This window comes from Acanthaster planci, linkage group LG04, assembly GCF_054643075.1.
Source record: "Acanthaster planci isolate LZ-2023a linkage group LG04, COTS_SCS, whole genome shotgun sequence".
In the NCBI taxonomy this organism is placed as follows: Eukaryota; Metazoa; Echinodermata; class Asteroidea; order Valvatida; family Acanthasteridae; genus Acanthaster; species Acanthaster planci.
In genome coordinates this window covers 18,107,450-18,129,302 of record NC_141780.1, presented here as the reverse complement: position 1 = coordinate 18,129,302, position 21,853 = coordinate 18,107,450, and the positions used below count along the sequence as shown (strand labels likewise).

Here is a 21,853-nt window from a genome sequence, read left to right as displayed (position 1 = left end):
ATAGGAAAGCACATCGTTTGTATATGATAAACGGTTATGGGTCAAAGGTGATTTACGGCTGGCACAATGCATCATGGGCAGGCAAGGCCAGGACCCCAGCCAGCGATGTGCCGATGGCCGAAGCGAGGATGGTTGCTCCCATAGCGAACTCCTTGTATTTGAGTCTTTCCTGCCGAAGGAAGAGGGAAAGAAACAGACTGTAAAATCTCCAATATTGAACTGGGAAATCTCCCACAGGCGTCAACGTAAACCTATATGGTTCGTTGAAATAGTCCTTCCCTTTAATCCACACAGAGTGTGCAGAGTAAAGAAAAAACTAAACTTTTTCATTTGTGCTAGTACTATACAACTTAGGCCTACGTCTGCAAATCCCTGGTTGATCCAGGGATCGGTCAGATAAAGGAATTTTCGGTTCTCCCCCCCCCTCCGAAAAAAAAGTCCCCCATTCAAATAAAATTGGTTCCGGATTTGCTCTTGACACCATTTTGACAATGACTTTAAGCACTGTTTTAGACGTGTTCATAATATTAGTAGTGATAGTTAATCCCCTAACACTGTTGAATCGGTCATTAATTCATTAGATGTCAGCCATACAATTTGAGAGTTACGAATTTCTTTAGTGATCGCCACTTATTTTGATCCTCCCCATGGTCACTCTCCCCGACTCACTTTGACTCTGATCTGGTGAAAGGTGTTGACGTAGGCCGATCCACCTATCAACCCTTCGCAAAAGATGATGGCAAAGATGATGGCGATACTTGGCATGTAGGTGAAGTAGACTTCGGTGAACACCAAGACCAATACACACCACTGCACCACGGTCAACACCATTTTGTAAAATTCAAATAATAATGTTCAAATAATGTATCACCAAAAAAATACTGAGCCGCAATCTTGCGATTAGTCATTGTGTGAACATGACCACAAGCTAAACGTACGCGTCTAATTCCTAAACGTCAATATTCAATTGCACATTTCGGTCATGCAAAACTTCCTTCAACTAAGAATGGAAAAGTGATAAGAAATTGGTTTTGGACATTGAAATTTATCACTGAAAGATCAGAGACTGATTGGACAGGAAGAGCTCACCTGTAAAATGGAAAAAATCCAGAGCCGTTTAAACCTGACGATGTTAACCGACGAACGCGAGAGGAACATTCCTGATCTGAAAAGAACCTGCAGCCTGACAATGTGAAGATAAAAAAAGACATTAAACAAAAAACACCCTGCAGATCCGTTTATACAAACAATGGTGTGAAAACAAACAATGGTAGTTTTTCTAGAAAGAAAAAAATCCACAGATTCTCCATTATTCCTGCAAACAGTTTGTTCATGACTCTTGAGAATTGAATGCTGTTCCAGGCGGCTTTCGTACGTGTACCATGAAGCAGGCTGCCATTTTATTGTCCTGATGTCCTTTCGCTGAAATCTGCATCTGAAACTTACAGCAAAACCTTGGTCAGGTTGCCTGAGTTCGGCGAGTTGTATTTCACACGCCGTTTTGCTGGTCTATGAAATAGGAATTCGAACATTATCATTTGTTCGTTTGGAGAGGACTCCAACAAGGGAATGACAATCGGACCAACGTGTTTAGATTGGGTTTCAATCAAATAAGATTTCTTCACTTGCTTAGGACGACTGAATGGAAATAAAATTTGGATATTGAAATTTGTGATTCTGGTATCATCCCACTGTTCTGGTATTATTTGCCGTTTTAATTAATCAAGTTTGATTTATTACTATAAGAAACTATCTTACCATCTGTACTGACTGTCATGTGACATCCAAGTCCCTTTGAAATATATCAGCTCCAGCTATCGCAGGATGGAATAAGGATGGCATGAACTGAAATGTCTAATATGGGCGATTTGTTTTAAATTCCAACCGTTCAAAACAAGCATTCTTTGACTTGTGTGGTATACCTCAACCCAAATCCATTCAAGTTCCCAAGCAGGAAAGTTATCAACTAAGAACTAGATAACATTATTTACGGAAGCCGGATAGTGCCTAGGGATAGAATGTGCACTTTTTTTGAACCGCGCGTGTACTTTTTTTTGTTACACAATCATCTGTCGGCTGCCACTTATTAAGTGTCGGCCGCCAGTTTAGTGGGGGTGTGAACGGTAAAACTGTCCCTTCCCCCTGGTATATATGTCCCCCGGACACTCACCATTACCCTTCCAGGTAATTTTGTCCCCCTACCCAAAGGTAAATTTGTCCCCCTCCCCCGATGTGTCCCCCGTGCAACACCCCTGTCTATCACGCTGGCCCTGATTTCTGTTTCACGCAATGTAGGCCTATAAAGGGACACCATTGTTTTTCTCGAATGCTCGTTACGTCAAAACACGCCGATTGGATAAAGGGTGCTGTCCACTTCTTATCTGGCGGCCGCCACATAATTTTCTGGCAAACGTTAGATAATAAGTGGCGGCCACTGGATAATGGTGTAAAAAATATGAACACGGGCTGTTCAAAAAAAGAAGTTTGCATGCAATCCCTTGACACTATCCAGCTTCCGTATTCCGTATTGTTTTTGTCCGGATTTTAATAAACAGTAACATAAACTTACATAACCTGGACTGTAAGAGAAAACACAGCAATAAACTGAACCAAGAAATAGGAGAAAAATTAGAGCACCGACTGCAATTAGATTGTAGGCCGTGTCCGAATTACTTGGCTGCGACTAGATAGAAATCACACACGAGTCTACGGCTGTGGCCGTAGCCGATTCAAATTAAGTCGTGACGTGTAATTTCAAGCCGAAGTCAAGTGACTCGGACGCAGCCACAGGTTTGAGGTTGTCCCGTACAGTTTAATACTCACCAACCCTTGATTAGTGAAATACTGAGCTATGTACACCAACATCAATGGGATTATGTACTTCAGCAGATACTGTAGGGTAAAGTAAGAGAATTGGCTGCCTATAGTATTTTATTACTACGAAATCCCGTTAGTGCCATTGGTGGGTTTTTTTACAGCAGTTATTTATATTTTTAGAAGCAGCTTTTTTTTTTCGTAACTATTTATTTTTCGAAATATATTATAAAAATAACTGCTGACGAAAACAAAAATAGCTGCTTACGAAAATATAAATAAATGCTCCGAAAATAAAAATAGCTGCTCAGTGGAAAAGTTACTGAAAAGAGACTTGCACATCCTATGGCTTTGTTGAAGCGGTGATGATCTCTAGAGCTTCGGCCATTCGGCTGTAGGCCAGCTGTTGTCATTGTTCGTAGAATAAACCAGCGCCCGCGACCACAATCTTGTTAATTTTTAAAGTTCCTGAAAATATAAATGGCTGCTCTTGAAAATAAAATAGCGGTGGCACTAACGGGCTTTCGTATATTACAGACCAGATATAGAAAGCTTATTCCCAAAGAACCACGTTTTTCGAAGTAATGTGAACAATGCGGCTTTCATAGACGATAACTCGTAATAGTGACTTCGTTTTTAATTTCTTCCTCTCACATACCTTGAGGTGGTGTCGTCTCTCTGCCAAAGTTAGATGCTGCCTCTTGGAGATCCCGACCTCTTGATCAGCACTCTCTACTGAACCATTCCCCACCAGTCTTTGTCTCTCCTCGTGATTCAAGTTATCGTCATGTACAATGGGTCTTTTTATGGGGACCCTGACTAAAACACCCCAGTAACTGCAAATGAAACCGCGTTAGTTTCTCCCACTATCTGCATCTTCAGCCACGGCAGGTTTCTTCCGTCGTTTTTCAGTTCTATAGCCATTTTCATGTTAAACTTTGTTTTATTTAACTCTGTATATGTAGATGTGTTGTCCAAGAACAATTGCTTTGAGTTTAAACGACTTGAAAAAGCCGACAAAGGTTTGCTACTCCTTCTTAGACTTCGCTTTATTTTTGTTGGCCTCTCTATAATTGAAAAGTTCAGCATTCTGGTTCGCACAAAGGCAATAATCATGATGGCCGACCTTTCAACCAATTATTCCTTATTAAAAGGAGGAATCTGCATCTCTTTCCAAGCTTTTACCTGACGATGGTTATTGCTGGCACCACCACCATCACGAGCAACGACTTCTCAGGACCTAGCACCTCTGCCAGCCCGGCGTAAGTCAGGCTACTGACCAGTCCAGAGGCACCAGTGCCCGATGACCAGGTAGACACTGAATTCCTGACAGACCAATGGCACTAACCGCAATTATTCTGGACTTTCAATCCAACGCATGAGGCAGTATCGTATTCACAAGTAAATAAATTAACAAACAATGTTTCATTCACATTTTATAATCCACATCCCAGTGGAATCTACATAAATTTTGCCTACGGCTAAACTTGAATCAAGTCGAAGTTACGTTGCTCTTCCCTAGTGTGCCATCTCTGCAGCTGGTACGCACTACACGGTCGTTGGGCTCGGCCTACACTTGAATCAAGTCGGACTTACGTTGCTCTTCCTTAGTCAGCTATCCCTTCAGCCGGTACGCACTGCACTACACGGTCGTCGTGCTCGGCCTGGCAACTCGCATAACCCTTATAAGGCGCCCTCATTGACATCATTCATTGTTCAACGTGTGTCGTAAGTCAAGAGTCAGTAAGGCCGACTTGACAGATAAACCAATCGGACCCCCCCCCGTTGGTAGTATGTAGTTTTCATAATTGCCTATGAACGACATAATTTCCACCAATCAAAGAAGCCAAATTTGTAGACTCGTTCATTATAATGCAGGTATGAACGACGTAAAAACAAGTCCGGCAATGTGATTGGCTGCTACCACTTTTGGTAGATGAGCCCATTCGCTGTGAACAAACAATTGACAGATTCTTAAAGTCAGGGTCGAGTTCGGGCGGTCTGTTCTTGAAACCAGTTTCTTGTTCTCGCGCTCCAACGGCGGGAACACGACTCAATTGTTCTCGGAACAGGATCACACACCACCTCCTCGTCAGGGTTTTACAGGAACACACGAAAAAATCGTGAGGTTTTGATTTTTGAACAGCTGCAAAAAGTAGAGAGATGGCTTACAAAGCTAGAGACAACAGTTTGCAAAATTAACATCGATGTTTTTCTGTGACACAAAAATAAATGTTCCTGTTTAAATAAAAAAGAATTCAGCCTAGTTATCCAAACATTAACTCTCGAATAACGTACATGGACGCCGCCATATTGAATGTTGCTTGTCACTAACTATCAGCGACAACCAGTTGTATGTTCCTGGCGTTCGAGCGGCTGTCCCAAGAACAAGAAATCAAGCTATAAACATACAAGAACAAGCCGTCCGAACTCAGCCCAGGATTTCTGAACTGAACTCATATTAATAAGCGAACACAAGAGGGCACTATTGAAGCAAGTAACGGCGCTCGGGCTCGATAAAAGCAGAAACCAAGACGTCACAGAGATCCCGACTTAAGCCAAGTCTAGCCTACGGCTGACCGTCAGTACAAAAAAAGCAGTATAGTTAAGCAGGTGTTAAAAAACCAAACAGTGTGTACAAGAAAAAATAAACACCACCAATAAATACCATATGAAACTGGACACGTGTACAAATTGAGGTAAAATCTGACACCAACCAAGGGTGACATTTTTTGTACAACTCTTGAAACATTGGAATTTGAAATAGTCACTTACTTGTCATGAAATGCCATGAAACTAAGGTAGGTGAATTCACCAAGACCCGCGGATATACCAGCCAGGACAACTCCTGAAAACGAAACATAAACGTACGAGAATTTATCAATTTGTATTTTGTTAGAAAGAAGGGGGATGAAGTAGTCATAACTATCGCCTTTCCGGCCTTATTTTTCGACTTCCACACTTCAACAGGTAAAACTCTCTAGGATTTTCCTTTCATAAAATGTTGAATCGTATAAATCCAGAGCTTTCAAGCCTCCCTAGAAAAATTAAACCAGCAACAGTATAAAGAGCTGTGTCCAGAGAAATTTTTATCTCACCGACCTTAGTTCCGCTAGGAGTTTTTTCCGGGGTAAGGCAAACTACTTTTTCTTAAAGGTTTTCCAGAGAGAGAAGGGCACAGCACTCATCAGCTAAAATAAAATAAAAAGTTGATAGCGAGCAGAGGGAGTCAATTTTGAGACGTTTCCAAGCAAATTAGTAATGTTCCTTTCCTTTTCCTCTCTGTGGTTTTCTCTTCTCATTTTTTCTCCTCTGTTTTTGGTTTTATCTTCGATTTTTTAGGGAGAGATGCCTCCTCCCCCACCCACGTGATGCCCATGCTCACCGATCAGCCCAATAGCAACCATTCGAGCGCCAATCAAAGCCACAAGGAGAAAACTGGATGCAGCTGTAGCGACACATATGGCAACTCGAAGACTAAAATAAAAAACACACAAACGTACTTAAGGCATATCCGTCAATTAGAAACCCACAAAACGTGGATTGAAGTTTTAACAAAGGTCACAAAGCCAACATAAAGCCGTCATCTCTAACTGACTTTGTTGTTCAATTCTGTCACTTTACAAGTGTACAAAAACAACATAATACAGTATAATTCCGAACTGATCACTGAATTTGTTGGTCCAAAAGTGTGAGTGTAAAAAGGCACTGAAAGAAACTCCCTGAAATGTCCTCAATAGTTCAAGCCAAGGTACAGTGCTGCTACCATTTAACGCAGTACTTTGACTGGTTTTCGCCGTTATCTCTGGTAATTTTTACTATTCCCTTCATAATCAGTTTTCGTCATGACTTCCCAAACGGACATGCAAAAACATGTGGACTTTCAACCAGGTTTATTCGCAGACGTAAAAACTTTGGCAAATACAACAGGTCACAAAACTGAATGTTTTGTCTCCACAAGATTTGTCTTAGGTTAGTTGATCACAACACATGCTGTAACTAAACAGAATTACTGAAGAAGAAATCTGGCGTTTTGAGCTCACCCGGTGCCCAGTAAGAAAGAAATGGAATAAAAGTCGCAGACATCAAGTTGTTTGTGAAAACGAATTAATAGTGGCTTCCTTGTCGCATAGATTTGTGGGGCTGTATTGGTGTCCAACCAACCGGACCGCTTTTGTCTAATTAAGAAGTTTTTGGAAACCTCTTGCTTTGCAGCCGAGGAGTTTTTATCCAAATTTTCATGTTCTCCGCAGGCACGACATTTGGCCCATGCTTCATATAGTGCAAAAGCAGCAAGTCGCACGCATGATCTTAATTGGTACAACTTGCCGGTAACTTGATTTTAATTCCGCCTACACTGCTTCTCGCAAAGACCAAAGAGTAATCGCATTGGGTTCTGCTTTCCAGTTTTGTTTCTCATGTCAAGCATTGCCAGTTTGTGACCATGATTTGGGCTAATTTTTTGGCCAAACTAAAAAGCCTCATTAAGAATTATTTGAAAACATTATACTCACCCGTATGGTATGTAATCAGCAAACCATGGGGCAGCTACATCGATTACCAACTGCGGTAGAATGTCTGCCAGCAATACAGCCTGTAATGACAAGAAGGAACGAATGGTATAAGTATTCTTAGTAAAGACATTTCTACGGTTAAAAATTTTATCAAAGTACGGAGGCGTAGAGGGGCCACATCAGTTTCTTTAATTGGTATCTGGCCATTGTGAAAAAATGCTTCATTTTGAGGGATGGATAAATTGGTATATCGTGAAGAGGTCGATCACGTCCAATAATTTATCAGATTACCATGTAAGTTTGATGAAATGTTGTTTTTTGCAAATTATGAAAATAGCACATCATTATTGTAAAGTTAAAAGGTGCTTTACCCCTGTAGACACGGAACTGCAGTCAAACCTTGATACTTCGGTACTGTTAGTTAGGTTGAACATATCTGGCGGGTCTACATTCTAGGGTCAAGGGTAAAGCCACTGGTTAAAGGTAAATCAGGCAAAATCGTCAATGGTTGTTTTGTTTGAGGTGAAGTCCTATATGTTCATCCCCTCGGTCCCGGTGTCTAGTGTCTGACAGTGTTGTAACAGCATTCAGATTTGGTGTCGAAACCAAGTGTCATTTTGACGTCATTATAGCCGTAACTACATTTCTATAATCTTCATGGTGGACATTAACAATAATCGTCACCATGGCACCATCTTCATCGCCAGGGTAACGATCAGTATACATAATCATTGTTATCACACATACAGAATATCACTGGTAGTCCTTACTTTACTCGGGTTATTTTTCTTATTACGACCACTGTCGTATTCAACCGACCAAGTACATTAATCAACGACTTACAGTTGCATCAGGTTGTTTCTTGAGAATATCGTACGCAGCACTGAGCATGACATAGAAGCTGTAATTATTGCACAGACCAAGAAGCCTGCAAACAAAGGGGAAACAAATGATAAAATCCAAACAATAAGTCCGTTGTTGGTTTGTCAGACTGATCCCAGTCTCTCCGATCTTCTACAAACTGATGTGAACAAGGAGCTTTAAGACCAAGGCTAGACGCCTTACTGCTGCCATGCCGAGTGAGTGCGACAATAGCGCGGCAGTTGCGCTGAACGTCAAACTAGAGCAGTCTCGTTCTACTGTGGCGACAGCACAGAATACCCTGTCGAGCTATTAATGGGCTTACAGCTGTGCCGAATTCAATTTACCAAGCCGAATTGCGCTAGACGCCGTTCTACGACCGTTCCGAAGTTACAAAAACTGAAAACTTACAAATATTTATAAATAACTCACAAATATTTGAGTTCGGCACGGCAGTAGCCCGGCGTTACCGAAATTGAAGCCAGGGACGAAACCAGAGACATCGAAGAAATAAAGGGTTTTGTCTGAAGTCGGTTACCAACGGCTAAATCTCAGAGGTGGAATAGGTTAATTTTGCTGCAAGTAGGCCCCTACCGGTAAGTATACGTGAAAGTAGGTCGACGGTGCGAGTCCGTCAAGCCTTCGGCCAACACTGAGAACACTTTTTTGGGGGGGGGGCTAATATAAGGTTATGGCAGTGGAATCAATTGTGCCGAAATGGGGGGGGGGTCGAAGGACGGGGGATTTTGGGAGGATGACTTGCCTGGTGATGGAAATTTGAACAGCGGGGAAGGGGGGAGGAGTGCTGGCACCACATGACACTAGGGGTCGATGTTCATACAGATGTAGCCTACAAGTACATCTATGATATGTATTACAATCCAGCAGAATCTTACAGAAAGGCATATTTATGGGTTTTTTTTTCGATTTTTCGTCCTTTTTGTAGTACAAAGGCCTACACCCCACCGAAAAACTAAGCCTGCATTTTATTAAAAACACAAAAGAAACAAAAACATATCCATGCATGCATTTGACCAGTTGGAAAGCCAAACCCGAGGAAAATGAGGAGTCGAGCAAATGATTTTGTAACTTTATCATAGGATCAAGAGGTCACAATAGCAAACACTTACCAAAAAGCTATTAAATTTCTGACCAGTGCTCTCTTGCAACCCTTCTCGGCCAGGCTTGGCGACTGATCAACTGTGTCGTCCATGTTCATTCACACGTTCACAATCAATTCAGGTCGAGCTGTGTACAACGGATATACACGGAACAGGATTTCTGTAAAGGCACTAAACGTGACCTCTTGGGCCAAGCGCTTTTCTTTCCTTTTTTGTAAGCCAGGAGTTTGGGGGAGTAGAGGCAAATGTAGCAATTTCCCCGAACTTCCACTTATTCCACTTCCACTTACCTTCCACTTATTTTTGTTGAATTTCTCAAGAAATGTTCTTATTTGATAAATTGCCAGAATTTCCCAGAACTTTCTCTACAGGTGGATATTTTCCTGCATACTGACACTGGTAGTAACTAATGCCATTATTAGGTTGTCTTTTTCCCCATGATAAAAAACTCTTTTCAGTGTGGTTGCGAATATAGTTCTGTTGTGCAGCAAAGCGCTAAATGTATAAAAGGCCGTCACGGCCCAAAATCCATTGTGCCTTTCTTTCTATCAGGGCTGTATGGAATAAACCAAGTGTAATTCAAATGATAAAAGTGCCGAACTCTGGGCTCCTGTGGTAAGTGCTAACTATAGGTCTACTCTGTAAGCTATAAAAAATTACACCATTACAAGCTATTTTGCTAGCAATTAGAAAAAATAACGAAGCAGTATATTATGTTTGAAGGCAAAAGAAATGGTTACAAAGTTCCACTGCTGAAGCTAAATAAGAAATGTAATTTTCTCAGGAAAATCTCCTTGCACAACTGTTTAAAATAAAAAAGTTATATGGTATCAACGGAAATAATAAGAACATTTTTTTAACTCGAGAAAAGCCTCACTATCGTGGGACATTTTATTACAAAACATTACATCTTCCAAACCTTTAGCCCCGGAGATCTAGTTCATACATTTTTGTAACTATAATATTTGGCAATAAAAAAGTTTACACTTGGAAATTTCTCGGGAAGCACACAAAATGGACTCCAAAATTGAGCAATGACAACGGCAGCATTAACCCAATGAACAAAATAAAGACACAGACATCATTTTCACCACGATTACATAATTATGACGACTAAATTCCACACGGAAGTATAAATTTCAGAACTGTAATATAAACAATTTTTGTTCCATATATTGTTGTAGCATCGTACAGAATAAGAAATATTTTAAAATTAAATGTACATCGAGGGGCGTTATTAAATTCATAAATGACAGTAAGTAATATTCTGGACTGCCCCCAATTGAAGTTTGCACAACAGTTGATGGGGGCACCCTTAAATCTAACCATCCTCTACATTTGGGCTCTTGCTCTTCCGTTTCCTGAAACTAAAAAGACCCACTCTCACTGCAGTTCCATTCTCCTCTGCAGAAATCCCCCGCTTAAAACCAGCCTTTATGAAGCCACCGTTACGAGAATTTTCCTTTGTTTCAAACACTAAATGTCGCAGAGCTTGAAATGATGCCAAGGCAGAGACGAAGCCAAGATTCGATACAAAACAGGCCCAAGTGTGGCACGCTACATATATACCCGTGATAGTTTGACAAATCAAACTGCTCTGCTAAAAAGTCACAAAGTCAAAGATAGGCCTTGCTGAAACAAAAATGGTGCAAAGGCACAGGTAGGGCATGAGCACTTATCTCTCAAGATGTGTGAGAAAAATCACTGTATGTGTGGTGCCTTGGGCTAATCCACTTGGAGTGGGTACAAGACAAGAGGGTGTGTCTTGGCGGGACAATGATCACCCTTTGGTTGACACTCACCACAAACACACTCTGAGTTCATGGGAGTTCGCTGCCAAGCATGCACGACCAATTTCTGTTTGTTCTTCGTATGTGTTCCTCTGCATGTACACAAGCCCAGTTGGAACAAACATCTCCCGTCAGCCTGTCTCTTCTTTGCTGGCGAGGGTATTGGTGCACTTCAACAAATGGGCACATACATGAAACATATGCAACTGTTTCACACCGCTGGCCACATACCAGACAACTACTCTGAAGGCGTTAATTCCAAAGAATGGGGCTACCATAATCACAGGTCCCGAGGGCACATGCGTGTGACTCACTGTGTGAAAATGAGTCACAAGTCATCTGAGCCACTTTCGAGTTTTACTCTGTATCAGATTGAGGCATTTGAGCTCTTTCTGTTGATGTGTCATCACTCAGTTTGATACAATGAAAATGGACATTGTGTCGATGTTAAAAAGTTGAGGATTCCTATTGCTTAAACACTGAGCCAGATTCTTTCAAAGGCCTTTAACTTAAAGTGGCTCTGAGGACATGTGACTCATTTTCACAGAGTGGGTCACATGTTTATGCAAAGAATATTGCAAGGGCAAAACCTATTATTAAAAAATAACATTGTTCCTGAGTTGCAGGGACCACGCAGGCGTTGCAAGGAATGCAAAGGCCATTGGTGCAGACTGCAGTCTAGACTAACTAATCCACATTCCCCATGATTCAGCTTAGCCGTCATGATCGCAAAATTAAGGCAAAAGTAAAGAACCAAAAGAGGGAAGAAAGACCGCCAGTTACATCTGAACGCTCTGGAAATTAACAAACAATACCAGATGCATTACAAACGACACAGTGCATTATGGACAGGCAACGCAGCAGCTCCAGCCAGTGAGGTACCGCATGACTCTGCAACAGTGGTCGTTCCCATGGCAAACTCTTTGTACTTGGGGCTCTCCTGTTAAACACAAAGAGAAAAGGTCAAAGAAGTTTAGAATATTAACCACTTGACGCCGGGTGACGTGTAAACACACACAATTTTCCTTATTTGTTCCACGGAGGACGTGTACACTAGTTTAAAAGTTCTTTTTTCATTGCGCGGTTGAAGTATTAATGTGTCGTGCTGGGTTGGGCCAAAGCACAATTGCGAGGTTGAAGAATTTGCAGGAAAAAAAACCACCCCCGGCAGCTTGCTAAGGTAAGAAAATCCGACTGGCTAACATAACAGGCTCAGTGATGCAAAACTTGCAGGCTGTAATTAATTTTGGTAAGTACAACAACATGGAACAACAGATATATAATAGAGGGATTTCACATTAGCGCCGTCTGCGCATATCTGCATCGAAACCGAGGCTCTCTGTGTTGAACTTCGTCGCATGCGCCCGCGGAGTCCACACAGTACATGGAGTATCCGGTTCGTAAGTGTTACGCCACTTCAGTTTAAACCATGCCCACTGCACAAGATACACGACAATCACAGGTACGTTAGTTCGCGGTCAATTGTCGTTATTTTTCTTTTGATTTTACATGTCAGGTCATCCTGAAAGTCTCTTCCACAAAAATTTTCAGCCTGAAAAGTTTGAATTTAACATACCTTTATGTATTTTGTGTCTTGACTCCTTACTTTCAATCGTCTAATCGTATTAAGCATTGAAGCTGACACATACAGCCTCGTTTTCAAACGCGGAAGTGCGCAGATCGACGCTAAAAGCGTCGTATTGGGATCCCTCTATAGTGTGGATACTACCAAAAATCCAATAGTGTTTTGCAGCTTTGTGAAACAGCGAATTACACAAGTACACGTATGGGCAACAAAAAAATGCAACAGTATCTGACCCTCAAATGACTCACATTTTGTCTGATTTGATAGAAAGTGTTGACGTACGCCGCTCCTCCAAGAAGCCCCTCAAACAGGATGATGGCAAAGACGATGGCTATGCTGGGCATGTAGGCGTAGTAGGCAACGGTGAACATCAACACCAGGACACACCACTGGTAGGGAGAGATGGACAAAGGATGACAAGCCACTCAAGCAAGTCATGAGGAAAACAGGCTGGAGGAATTCACTGTCTCTATGGAAAGCCCTTGTGACTGGCTTATATACATGTACTGCTGTGTTGATCAGGCTTAACCTTTAACCTTTATCCAACTGGGCATAAAAAACTTTAGCTTCCTATTTAAAGGCATCTAAAGACAGGGTAGGTATTGCAGGTGTAGGAAACCTTTTGTTCTTCTTTCAATACTGATTCAGTGTGAAGTTAAGTTTTAATTTGTTAAAATAACAACAGCAACAGAGGTCAGGTGTTTACTTCCAATGAAATGGGCAACAGTTGAAGAGGACTAGTTGCATGCATAAGTAAGTCCATTGAACCTTTTTGCAGTCCAAATCATGGCGCAAACAAGTTCATACTCACACATACACTTAATGCACACGTAGGGAATTCAGTCTGTGAATCCACAGAGACACCTTGAGATAGGGCTACTACCGCACATCGAAACGATGAAACCGTGGCAGCAAAACGGAAGACTAATTACACATTTTCTTGAATTAAACAAAACCTACGAAGCTCGGTATACCATGACTGAATGGGTCCTCGGAAGTGTTTCATAAAGAGCGAAGTTTTCAGTTACAACCATGCATTTTAAAGCTCAGATTTAACGTTAACTTTCTGAATTTTGTCACACCACTGCCAAATAAAAATGGCGGGTCAATATATTGTGATCAAAGACCGTTGCATGCAAGACCTACTCTATGACTTCACTGTACATGTATTTAAATGTAATTTGATTTTATACATGCGGAGTGACACATGAATTTCCCATTGATTAATCGTAGCAAGTTTTTTAACGATCACTCCATCAGGAAATCAAGAGGCGGGGTTGCTGTATTTAGGCCTACTGTGTGGATTATTTTAAATTTTCACTACAGAAAATTTATCAAAAAAATTAAAACCTTTCAAAGTATTTCTAAACAATGTTTCTTTCTTTTCTTTTTCTCATTTGGGGGGGGGTGATGTGGTTGGGCAGATGGTTTTCATGCAGTTTAAAACTTGCTCTCCTTTTTCATGCTAAGGTATGAAATGGAAGTTGAATTTCTGAAGCGGAATTCAGGATTTGGCGAAACGGAAAATAACCATTGTTGAAATGGAAAATCATTGGCTCTACCCTCAGCCCTGAAATAAATACTGGTATGGTATTAAGTGGGTTGGAATTCCACCTTACCTGTAGAATTGAAAAGATCCAAAGCCGTTTGAACTTGACAAAGTTAACTGATGACCTAGAGATGAAGACACCCAGTTGGTACAAAACCTGAAACCTGATGGTAAACCAGAGGAATGTTTATTCACTACTGGTAGTTCAAGTTCTACTTCTCTTTCAAGCATGCAACAGGGACAGAGGAAAATAAGGAAATTCTGAGTGACAAAGGACCTTTTTAGTGGTTTGGAATTAAAAACGTCTATGAATTTACAAAAAGATAAGATTTGCCATCATTAGAGACTTTAATGACCCAAGAATCAATCTCTCATAATCCATGTCCAAATTACAATGATTGATCACATCAACTAATTATTGAGTAATCAATTATAATCAATGCTCCATAATCAAAAATAATCAATGCTCCATACCATCTGTACTGGCCCTGGTGATCCAACCAAATTCCTTGGAAGAAAATTAACTCAAGCTGTGCCACCCGAGGGAAGAAAGAAAAGGGAAAAGTCTCATCGCGGGCACATCTCATATTGAACCAGATGAGCCCAATAAGTAGATCATATTACACTTCATTCAAAAGTCAGCTCATCTGCAGGCAAGTACGCATACACATTATGCTTGGCTTGGCTAAGTTGTGTTGTTGGAGGTTGCAACACACAGAATTAACTGCCAAGGCATAGTGGAGTTATTTTTGGTGACACATGATTTCGAATCAGCAAACCGCACTTTCCACAAATAATCCCAACCTACGAAATTCTATATGATCAGACTTTGTTTGTCAATTTTATCATTAAAACAACAACTTCAGGACTTTTCATGTTTCAAGTTCCCCAAATTGTCTAACCCCAATTGACTTCTGACACAGGTTTCGGTTGTTTCATGGGATCTCTTTCTCTCCCCAATTCCAACTTCAGCCTTCAGTTGCTCTTTACGATCAAAGTTTTATCTCTTGACTTTTGGGGCATGATATCAGACCTCAGAGAAAAGTTGGACAACGTTCCCTGCAGACCCCCAAAGCATAACGACTACAGTACAAAATGTTAACAATGGAGGAAATAATAGGAAATGGAAGACGAACGAAATCTGAAATCCTAGTAAGATAACAAAAATATTGTGACAGGTTGTTAAAAAGTGAAAGTGACATACAGGAAGCTTGTTGCTGACATAAGTTCCCAACACTTATTTCATTTTGCTTCAGTGTTCCACATTTAAATTGATGATGCAGTAGAAGAATATAACATACGTTGGGTAAGGGCAAACCTGTTATATATAAGAATATAACAGGAAGTATGCTCGCATGGGTTTGTGGTTTTAAGGTGCTGTAAAAATACACCAACAGAATAATCTAACTTACAGGCTGCTTAAAACCATGAATACTGACAAAACTTGTAGATTATTACAAAAGTTGTTAAATTTGAGTTGCACACAACCGGTGTAAGTATCTAATGGGTTATATTTGAAACTGTGATAACAAAAATATTCCTTACTTCAATCAGACAACGGCAACTGTTGATTTTTCCTTCAATCATGCTATAAAAATTTTGCGACAAGTGTCAACTTTACTGAACCAATTTCTGTGGACTGCCGTTGACTTACCAAGCCCTGGTTGATGAAATATTCTGCAAAATACACTAGCATCAGAGGGATCATGTACTTCAGAAGATGCTGCAAGATAGGTGGAGACATAAAATTCTCTAAATTAATGGCAAATAGAAACTGGCATTATGGAATTAAAAAGTTGAGTCAGAAGATCTCAAAAAAACCTGAAAGTCACAGAGATAAACATCACAACAAAGCCAACTAACTTATACTAAAACACCTACGGACCAAAAAAAAATTCAGATAACCAGATGACCTTATGTAAACCATGCCCCTAAAAGTGAGAAATAAGAACTCGTTCTCTTGAGCAAAAGAGCTGAGCCCCTGCCGCCACGTACATGTACAGGTACATGTATGTACTGAGCAGTGCCTGAGCCTCAGCCCTCCCTTGCATCTGCTGGTAATGACAGCAAGGACTTCCGGCAAAGCTTCAGTTCCCAATTACTAGCTGGAGAAATTACCTGTGCCTCAGAACCGAACTTACTTTGATATGGAAGAGTCGCTCTTTGAGTGTGAGATGCTCCTGTGAGGGTGTCTGCGTATCTTTGTTTGCATCTTCCATCGAGTCACATTCTAGCAATCGTCTCCTTGCCTCATCTACTGGTTGGTCGTCCTGAAGTGGTTTTGATGTTGGAACTCGCACCAGAATACCCCAGTAACTTTAAAAAGAATCATAAATACTTACGTTTAACTGTTGTTCTAGTGTGACTGTACTGAACAAATTTCATAAACAGGCAAACAACAGGAGTGTGAGTGGCCACTTCAAATCAAAGCTGAAAACAGCAAGCAAAAAGCTGAAATGTAAAATTTCCCATACTTTTGTACAGACCAGGTGTACAAAAAAGCCGAAATTCAGGGTCAACATGTGAATTTTCACACCCTGAAAAAACTTGTGAAACCATATGACAGCATCTATGGGCAAACTCCAATCTCAAAACCTGAATGTGAGTACGATGGAGTTGTTTTAAACACCTTCAACTGTAAACACAATTGGGGCTTGAAACTTCATCTTTACCTGATTGCCATGGCAACAGGTACAACTAGCATGACTAGTAAGGCATTTCTCGGAGTCAGCACTTCTGTCAAACCAGCGTAGGACAGGGCACCGATCAAACCAGCAGCGCCGGTACCCGATGACCATGTTGAAACAACATTCCTGAAAAAAACAACACATCGTCCATTTTAAAATCATTCCAGCCCAGTGTAACCAGTACACCAATACTGTGGTACTTCTGCGTTGTTTCTCCTAGTTATATATTTTTAACTTGGTGGGAACTGACAAAAATGCTGAAATGACAGCAGGGTCCACGGCTCACTTCAAGACCTTTTCAGATATTTAGTGCATTTCTTAACATCTTTCCTGTCTTTGGAGTGTAGCAGCAATCATCATAAACATTCACAGATGGCTTTCTTTTATCAAGAATAATGCTGGGTAAGTTAACATTTACCAGAATGAAAATACAGCACCAAAAATCTCAAAACTTGACAGCTGATCCTCAAAACTTGGTGGCTACATTTGAAACATGGTGGGAGACAAGCAGGCTACTTGGTGGGCAACCAGGCTATTTGGTGGGCAACCAGGCTACTTGGTGGGCAACCAGGCTACTTGGTGGGCAACCAGGCAACTTGTAATTCTATAGCAGGTTGGAGAACACTATTCCAACATCCAACATCTCTATGCCTTGGGTTGCAATCCCAACCAGAACAACATCAGCAATCCTGACAAATTATTGTAACTTTTCTTTAAATTTTGTTGTCTCCTTTCTACACATTTCATGAGTATAACAAGGTTCACTGTCGTTGGTTTTTCTGAAAATCAACTGCTTTGTTTTCAAAATTAAATTAGAAAAGAAATACGTGTAAAACAGCAACAGGACCATGGCTGTTGCTACGCAAACACTTCGAAAGCACATTCTTTGGTAAACTGAGCAATGACTACTTGAACACTTTCTTACTTGTCATAAAATGACATCAGACTGACAAATGTAAATTCACCAAGTCCTGCAGACACACTGGCAAAGACAACTCCTAGAATGGAGAACAAAAAACATGACATGAGGGAGAGTCTTGTCTCTTCAGGTGCACTCCGAGTGCCAAAGTGAGATCAAATCTACTCATATACTCCATGGCACACGGGGCAGGTCTCCTCAGTACATATGTCGTTATGTGCACGGCAGAAAGGCATTTGCGCACTTCTTTATCTTCGTACAATTCACACGGCAACATGTATGAAGCATTTGGTGCTCTTTCTTAGAAAGAATCTTCCAACATAAGTGTCAATGCTTCGGTCACGTTAGCAGATGACAGGGAGATAACCTTTGAAATGATCTATCATTTAGGGAACTAAACATGCAGGAAGGAGCGACCTATTGATTGACAGATGGGTTAAACATAGCACTGGCTTGTCTCTCAACCAACTTCCGTTGGGAACACAAGACTGCATTGGAAAAGTTTCACCTCATGGGCCACTAAGGGTCAGGCCTGACTCATACGACAACAACTTGGCAGTTCCCACGGCTATCATTTTTTCTCTTTTAAGGTTTTGTTTCTTCTTCTTTTTTTGTTTTTCCATGGGAAGGGGTTGTAGTGGGGCATAAACCAGTAACACAAAAATCATGCATTCACTGAATGTACAGGCATGCACTAGTTCATGAAGAGAGAGAGTGATACTGTCATTTTCTAAAGCACATCATGAAATGATGAATCTTACCCATGAGGCTGAGGGCCACCAGGTGAACCAAAGACACAATGATAAAGCTGGATGCAGCGGCTAGGACACACAAGGCAATCCGTGCACTGAAACAATATTTGTGAATAGACATGATTGTACAAGTTACATTGGTGTTTTTGTCGTTAAAGTTGTGGACAACACATTCTTTGTACAAGAGATGAAAAGTATCATGCGTCACCAAAATGCAATATCATTTGAATGCCTGATCGATTGGGATCTGTTTTCAAAATTCATGAGCAGAGTTCCAATACGGAAATATAAATAAGCCTGCCAAGCAACTTGAAAGTATCTTCTCCAAAAGTATAGCAATGTTTTACAAGTACATATACTTCAATCGGCAAACGTTATTACTTTTACAAACAATGTGAACTTGGGGCTTGCAGTAACTCTGAACTAAGGGATCATCTTTAAATTGATGAGGTGATGACAGTTTCCAAGGTGGATAAACCACAACTTGGTCAACTTTACATGAGCACTACCACCCACCTATATGGAATGTAGTCAGCAAACCAGGGCGCGCTCAGTTTTATGATCAAGGTTGGCAGAATATCTGCTAGGAGAACAGCCTGTTAAAAAAAGTAGAGTCTGTGGTGTCATTGGAAGTATGTGAAAGTGTGAGACATATTCCTAGGAGGAGAAAGGAATTTCTTTGTTGCGCTCTAATCTCAAAGCAATAGACCAATTGGGATCAAGCTTTTAACTACTTTTATGCTACAAATTCCAATATTGCTTCTGAAATACTTTCCGTGCAACTCTTCATTTTTTTCCAATATTTCTCCTGCAATCAAAACTGAATAGGTTGTCATGATTTTTCTATTAATGTTTGGTGAAATGCAATGAGAAACATTTAATTCTATTCCATCAAACTTCCTGTTTGATCGTCAGCTATACTTATTATCTACACAATGAAACGTTGCTGTACTGTTGCAGACATTTCAAACAAGCTGAGAGTAACGATTTCAAAGAACTGAATGGATTCTCACCCCTGTTGAGATTGGATTGCAATCAAATCGTCCTGCTGATGTGCTGTTGGTCAGGTTATACATGGTATCCATGGGCTCCACATCCTGAACAAACAGTTACAAATATTCAGAGGGGGGAGGGGGTTTAATTATAGACATCTCCTTCAGAAAAAAAAACCAAAAAGACCTGAGTAACAGCATAAAAAGCCCAAAATACAAGAAAAAAAAACAATTTATATAGCTCTTGATAAGGTATGACTGTAGCCAGTGTAATGTTTGAAAAAATATCAATAGACACAAATACATGTAACTGAAAAAATTGAATAATTAGATTCTATCTAGATTTAAATTGATGTTTTCCCAGAAAGACAAAGTATAAATGGTGTGAGAAGTATGGACAAAGAGTTAAGTATGACAACCTGCCCTGTTCTTCAATTTCAGAATTTTGTTTTGTCAAAAAAAACCCATTCTGATTTGAAAACAAATGACAAGTAGGCAACTACATGTAGGAACACAGAAACACACAATCAGGTATTCTCATGGTCGGACATCCGGGATCTTCACATTATTGAATAGCACAAAGGGTAAATTTGCCCCTTTGCCGTGTGTTAAAAGTCCATAGACATGGAATTTGGATATATCATTCACTAAAACCAAGAGAAAATGACCTACTCACACTGTCTGGAACTGCGTCCTTCTTTTCCAAGATGTCATAAGCTGCACTTAGCATGATAACATAGGCGTAGTTATTGCACAGTCCTAATAACCTGTTAATTCAAACCAAAAAAAAAGCACACCAAAAGTAACTAAATTGTCATCAGCAGTGAAATGGCTTTTTACTTTTGGAGGAAATCCTGCAATGTTTTGAATTGAGTTTGATTGAGTATCCTGGATAGGGCATATTGATAATTAAGATTTTGATTGACTTGAAATCAGAAAGAACAAATTGATTCCAAATTGGGAACAAATGTTATTTAGTAAAAATATAAAACTGCAAGACAACAGACAAGATTAACGAGGATCCACCACAAAAAGACCAAAACCATATTCACTGTGCCATCTTGTGGTTCTCGATCAAAAAAAGAACTTCGTCATCGGCTTGACAAATGAAGCCAATGATGAGCCCAATAGTTCTGTGGGTAGACGGCAATATGTCACTTGTCATGCGTGTATCTGTATGTCTGTAAATATTCAATGTGGTAACATAAAAAAAAGGCCTAGGCCTACATGTACTCACCAGAAAGCCACAAGATTTCTAATCTTGGTGTTTCTGTCATTTTGCTGGGCCCCTCTTGGCAAAACCCCAGTTTCTGTCATACTCTCCGCTGGTTCCAATTCTTCTGACATGTCTAATAGTACAGACACGGTATCGGCAGATCTTCCAACCAAATGTGACAAGTGCAGATCCTGCACCGCATGCACGCCACTCATTCCGACCCCGGTGTCATTGTCTGCTCACGGAAGTAAAGGTCAGAAAATTGACAACAAAACTTGGTTTCCTTTTCATGTGACTCGCTTTATCATTTATATACATAACAAACATTGCATCAATGCATGGTTAGGAGCCATCCCAATCAAAATACCCACAACAAACTTGGGTTCGTGGTATGAGAAAGCCTAATGGATGCAGGAAATCTGGAGATAAACTTCTCACAGTCATCTAGATTGACACACGACCTTGTTTGTGGTAGGAGTTCACAACAATATTATTAATAGGCCTACTGAACACGAAGGCGTTCACCCACACAAGACATACCTGACTACACAACTACTGTACTGCGTAATTTTTATTTACACCGTACCGTGGCCTAAGGTTCCCCCGGTGCTAATTTGCGCTTGAATAGAGACTACTACTGACCAAACCAGTCCTAAGGCGTACAAAACATACTTAATGCATGTACTACAACAAATAAATGTCTGTATTTAGTTACAAAAGTTGATACTCCAGAGGTGATAGACCGATAGATTGTGACACTATTGGGGTGATTCCTCTTGTGATGGGCAAGTTATTTCTTTGGTGTGTGCGAGAAAAAAGGTTGAATTTTAAATTAATCACCACCATATGATAGCAGCTAGCTTGATGAGCTAGGATAGCCAAGCTCAAGCAATGTTTTTATTATTATTGTTGTATTTTTCGAGGGTAGGGGGGATAAAATACAAGTACGACGTGACAAACATGTGAAAATTTAAGTGGTCATTATATAAGGACTGTTTTCAAGCAGATTGAGATTTCCACTCCTTTCGTTTCTCTTATTTCAGTTTTTCTTTT

At 40.5% G+C, this 21,853-nt stretch overlaps 2 protein-coding genes across 9 annotated transcripts; both read right to left on the bottom strand.

The window, feature by feature from the left end:
* Positions 1–28: 28 nt before the first annotated feature.
* On the bottom strand, positions 29–12,032 carry LOC110987170 (battenin-like). Of its 7 annotated transcripts, XM_087136316.1 has the most exons (14): positions 9,601–10,048; positions 9,320–9,437; positions 8,172–8,256; positions 7,700–7,780; positions 7,329–7,408; positions 6,200–6,291; positions 5,590–5,662; positions 4,000–4,140; positions 3,473–3,650; positions 2,824–2,892; positions 1,759–1,814; positions 1,090–1,183; positions 670–810; positions 29–169 (listed from the first exon to the last, which is right to left on the bottom strand). In XM_087136316.1, the coding sequence occupies exons 2-14, from the start codon at positions 9,406–9,408 to the stop codon at positions 53–55; spliced, it is 1,296 nt and encodes a 431-aa protein (XP_086992442.1). In that variant the 5' UTR covers positions 9,409–9,437; positions 9,601–10,048; the 3' UTR covers positions 29–52. The 7 variants fall into 7 exon arrangements, with proteins under 7 accessions (XP_086992442.1, XP_086992446.1, XP_086992441.1 ...); XM_087136320.1 differs by lacking the exons at positions 9,320–9,437; positions 9,601–10,048 and adding an exon at positions 11,916–12,032; XM_087136315.1 differs by lacking the exons at positions 9,320–9,437; positions 9,601–10,048 and adding an exon at positions 11,113–11,250.
* On the bottom strand, positions 10,184–21,314 carry LOC110987171 (battenin-like). Of its 2 annotated transcripts, none has more exons than XM_022249655.2 (14): positions 21,262–21,314; positions 20,822–21,035; positions 20,261–20,351; positions 19,606–19,689; positions 19,109–19,188; positions 18,602–18,687; positions 17,847–17,919; positions 16,907–17,047; positions 16,376–16,550; positions 15,889–15,957; positions 14,709–14,764; positions 14,305–14,398; positions 12,934–13,074; positions 10,184–12,040 (listed from the first exon to the last, which is right to left on the bottom strand). In XM_022249655.2, the coding sequence occupies exons 2-14, from the start codon at positions 21,013–21,015 to the stop codon at positions 11,924–11,926; spliced, it is 1,401 nt and encodes a 466-aa protein (XP_022105347.2). In that variant the 5' UTR covers positions 21,016–21,035; positions 21,262–21,314; the 3' UTR covers positions 10,184–11,923. The 2 variants fall into 2 exon arrangements, with proteins under 2 accessions (XP_022105347.2, XP_022105348.2); XM_022249656.2 differs by lacking the exon at positions 21,262–21,314 and adding an exon at positions 21,172–21,260.
* Positions 21,315–21,853: the final 539 nt, after the last annotated feature.

What these genes read in the sequence shown, in the direction of transcription:
- LOC110987170 (XM_087136315.1), bottom strand. Translation starts at nt 11,225, where the DNA reads ATGTTTGTTCCAACTGGGCTTGTGTACATGCAGAGGAACACATACGAA. An exon ending in CATGACAGTCAGTACAGATG is followed by an intron (nt 1,184 to 1,758) that starts GTAAGATAGTTT and finishes TCACATTGTCAG; the next exon opens with GCTGCAGGTTCTTTTCAGAT. An exon ending in TTCACCAGATCAGAGTCAAA is followed by an intron (nt 170 to 669) that starts GTGAGTCGGGGA and finishes TTCCTTCGGCAG; the next exon opens with GAAAGACTCAAATACAAGGA.
- LOC110987171 (XM_022249656.2), bottom strand. Translation starts at nt 21,244, where the DNA reads ATGACTGTGAGAAGTTTATCTCCAGATTTCCTGCATCCATTAGGCTTT. An exon ending in CTGATGTCATTTTATGACAA is followed by an intron (nt 17,048 to 17,846) that starts GTAAGAAAGTGT and finishes TGTTTTTTTCAG; the next exon opens with GAATGTTGTTTCAACATGGT. An exon ending in AGCGACTCTTCCATATCAAA is followed by an intron (nt 15,958 to 16,375) that starts GTAAGTTCGGTT and finishes CCTATCTTGCAG; the next exon opens with CATCTTCTGAAGTACATGAT.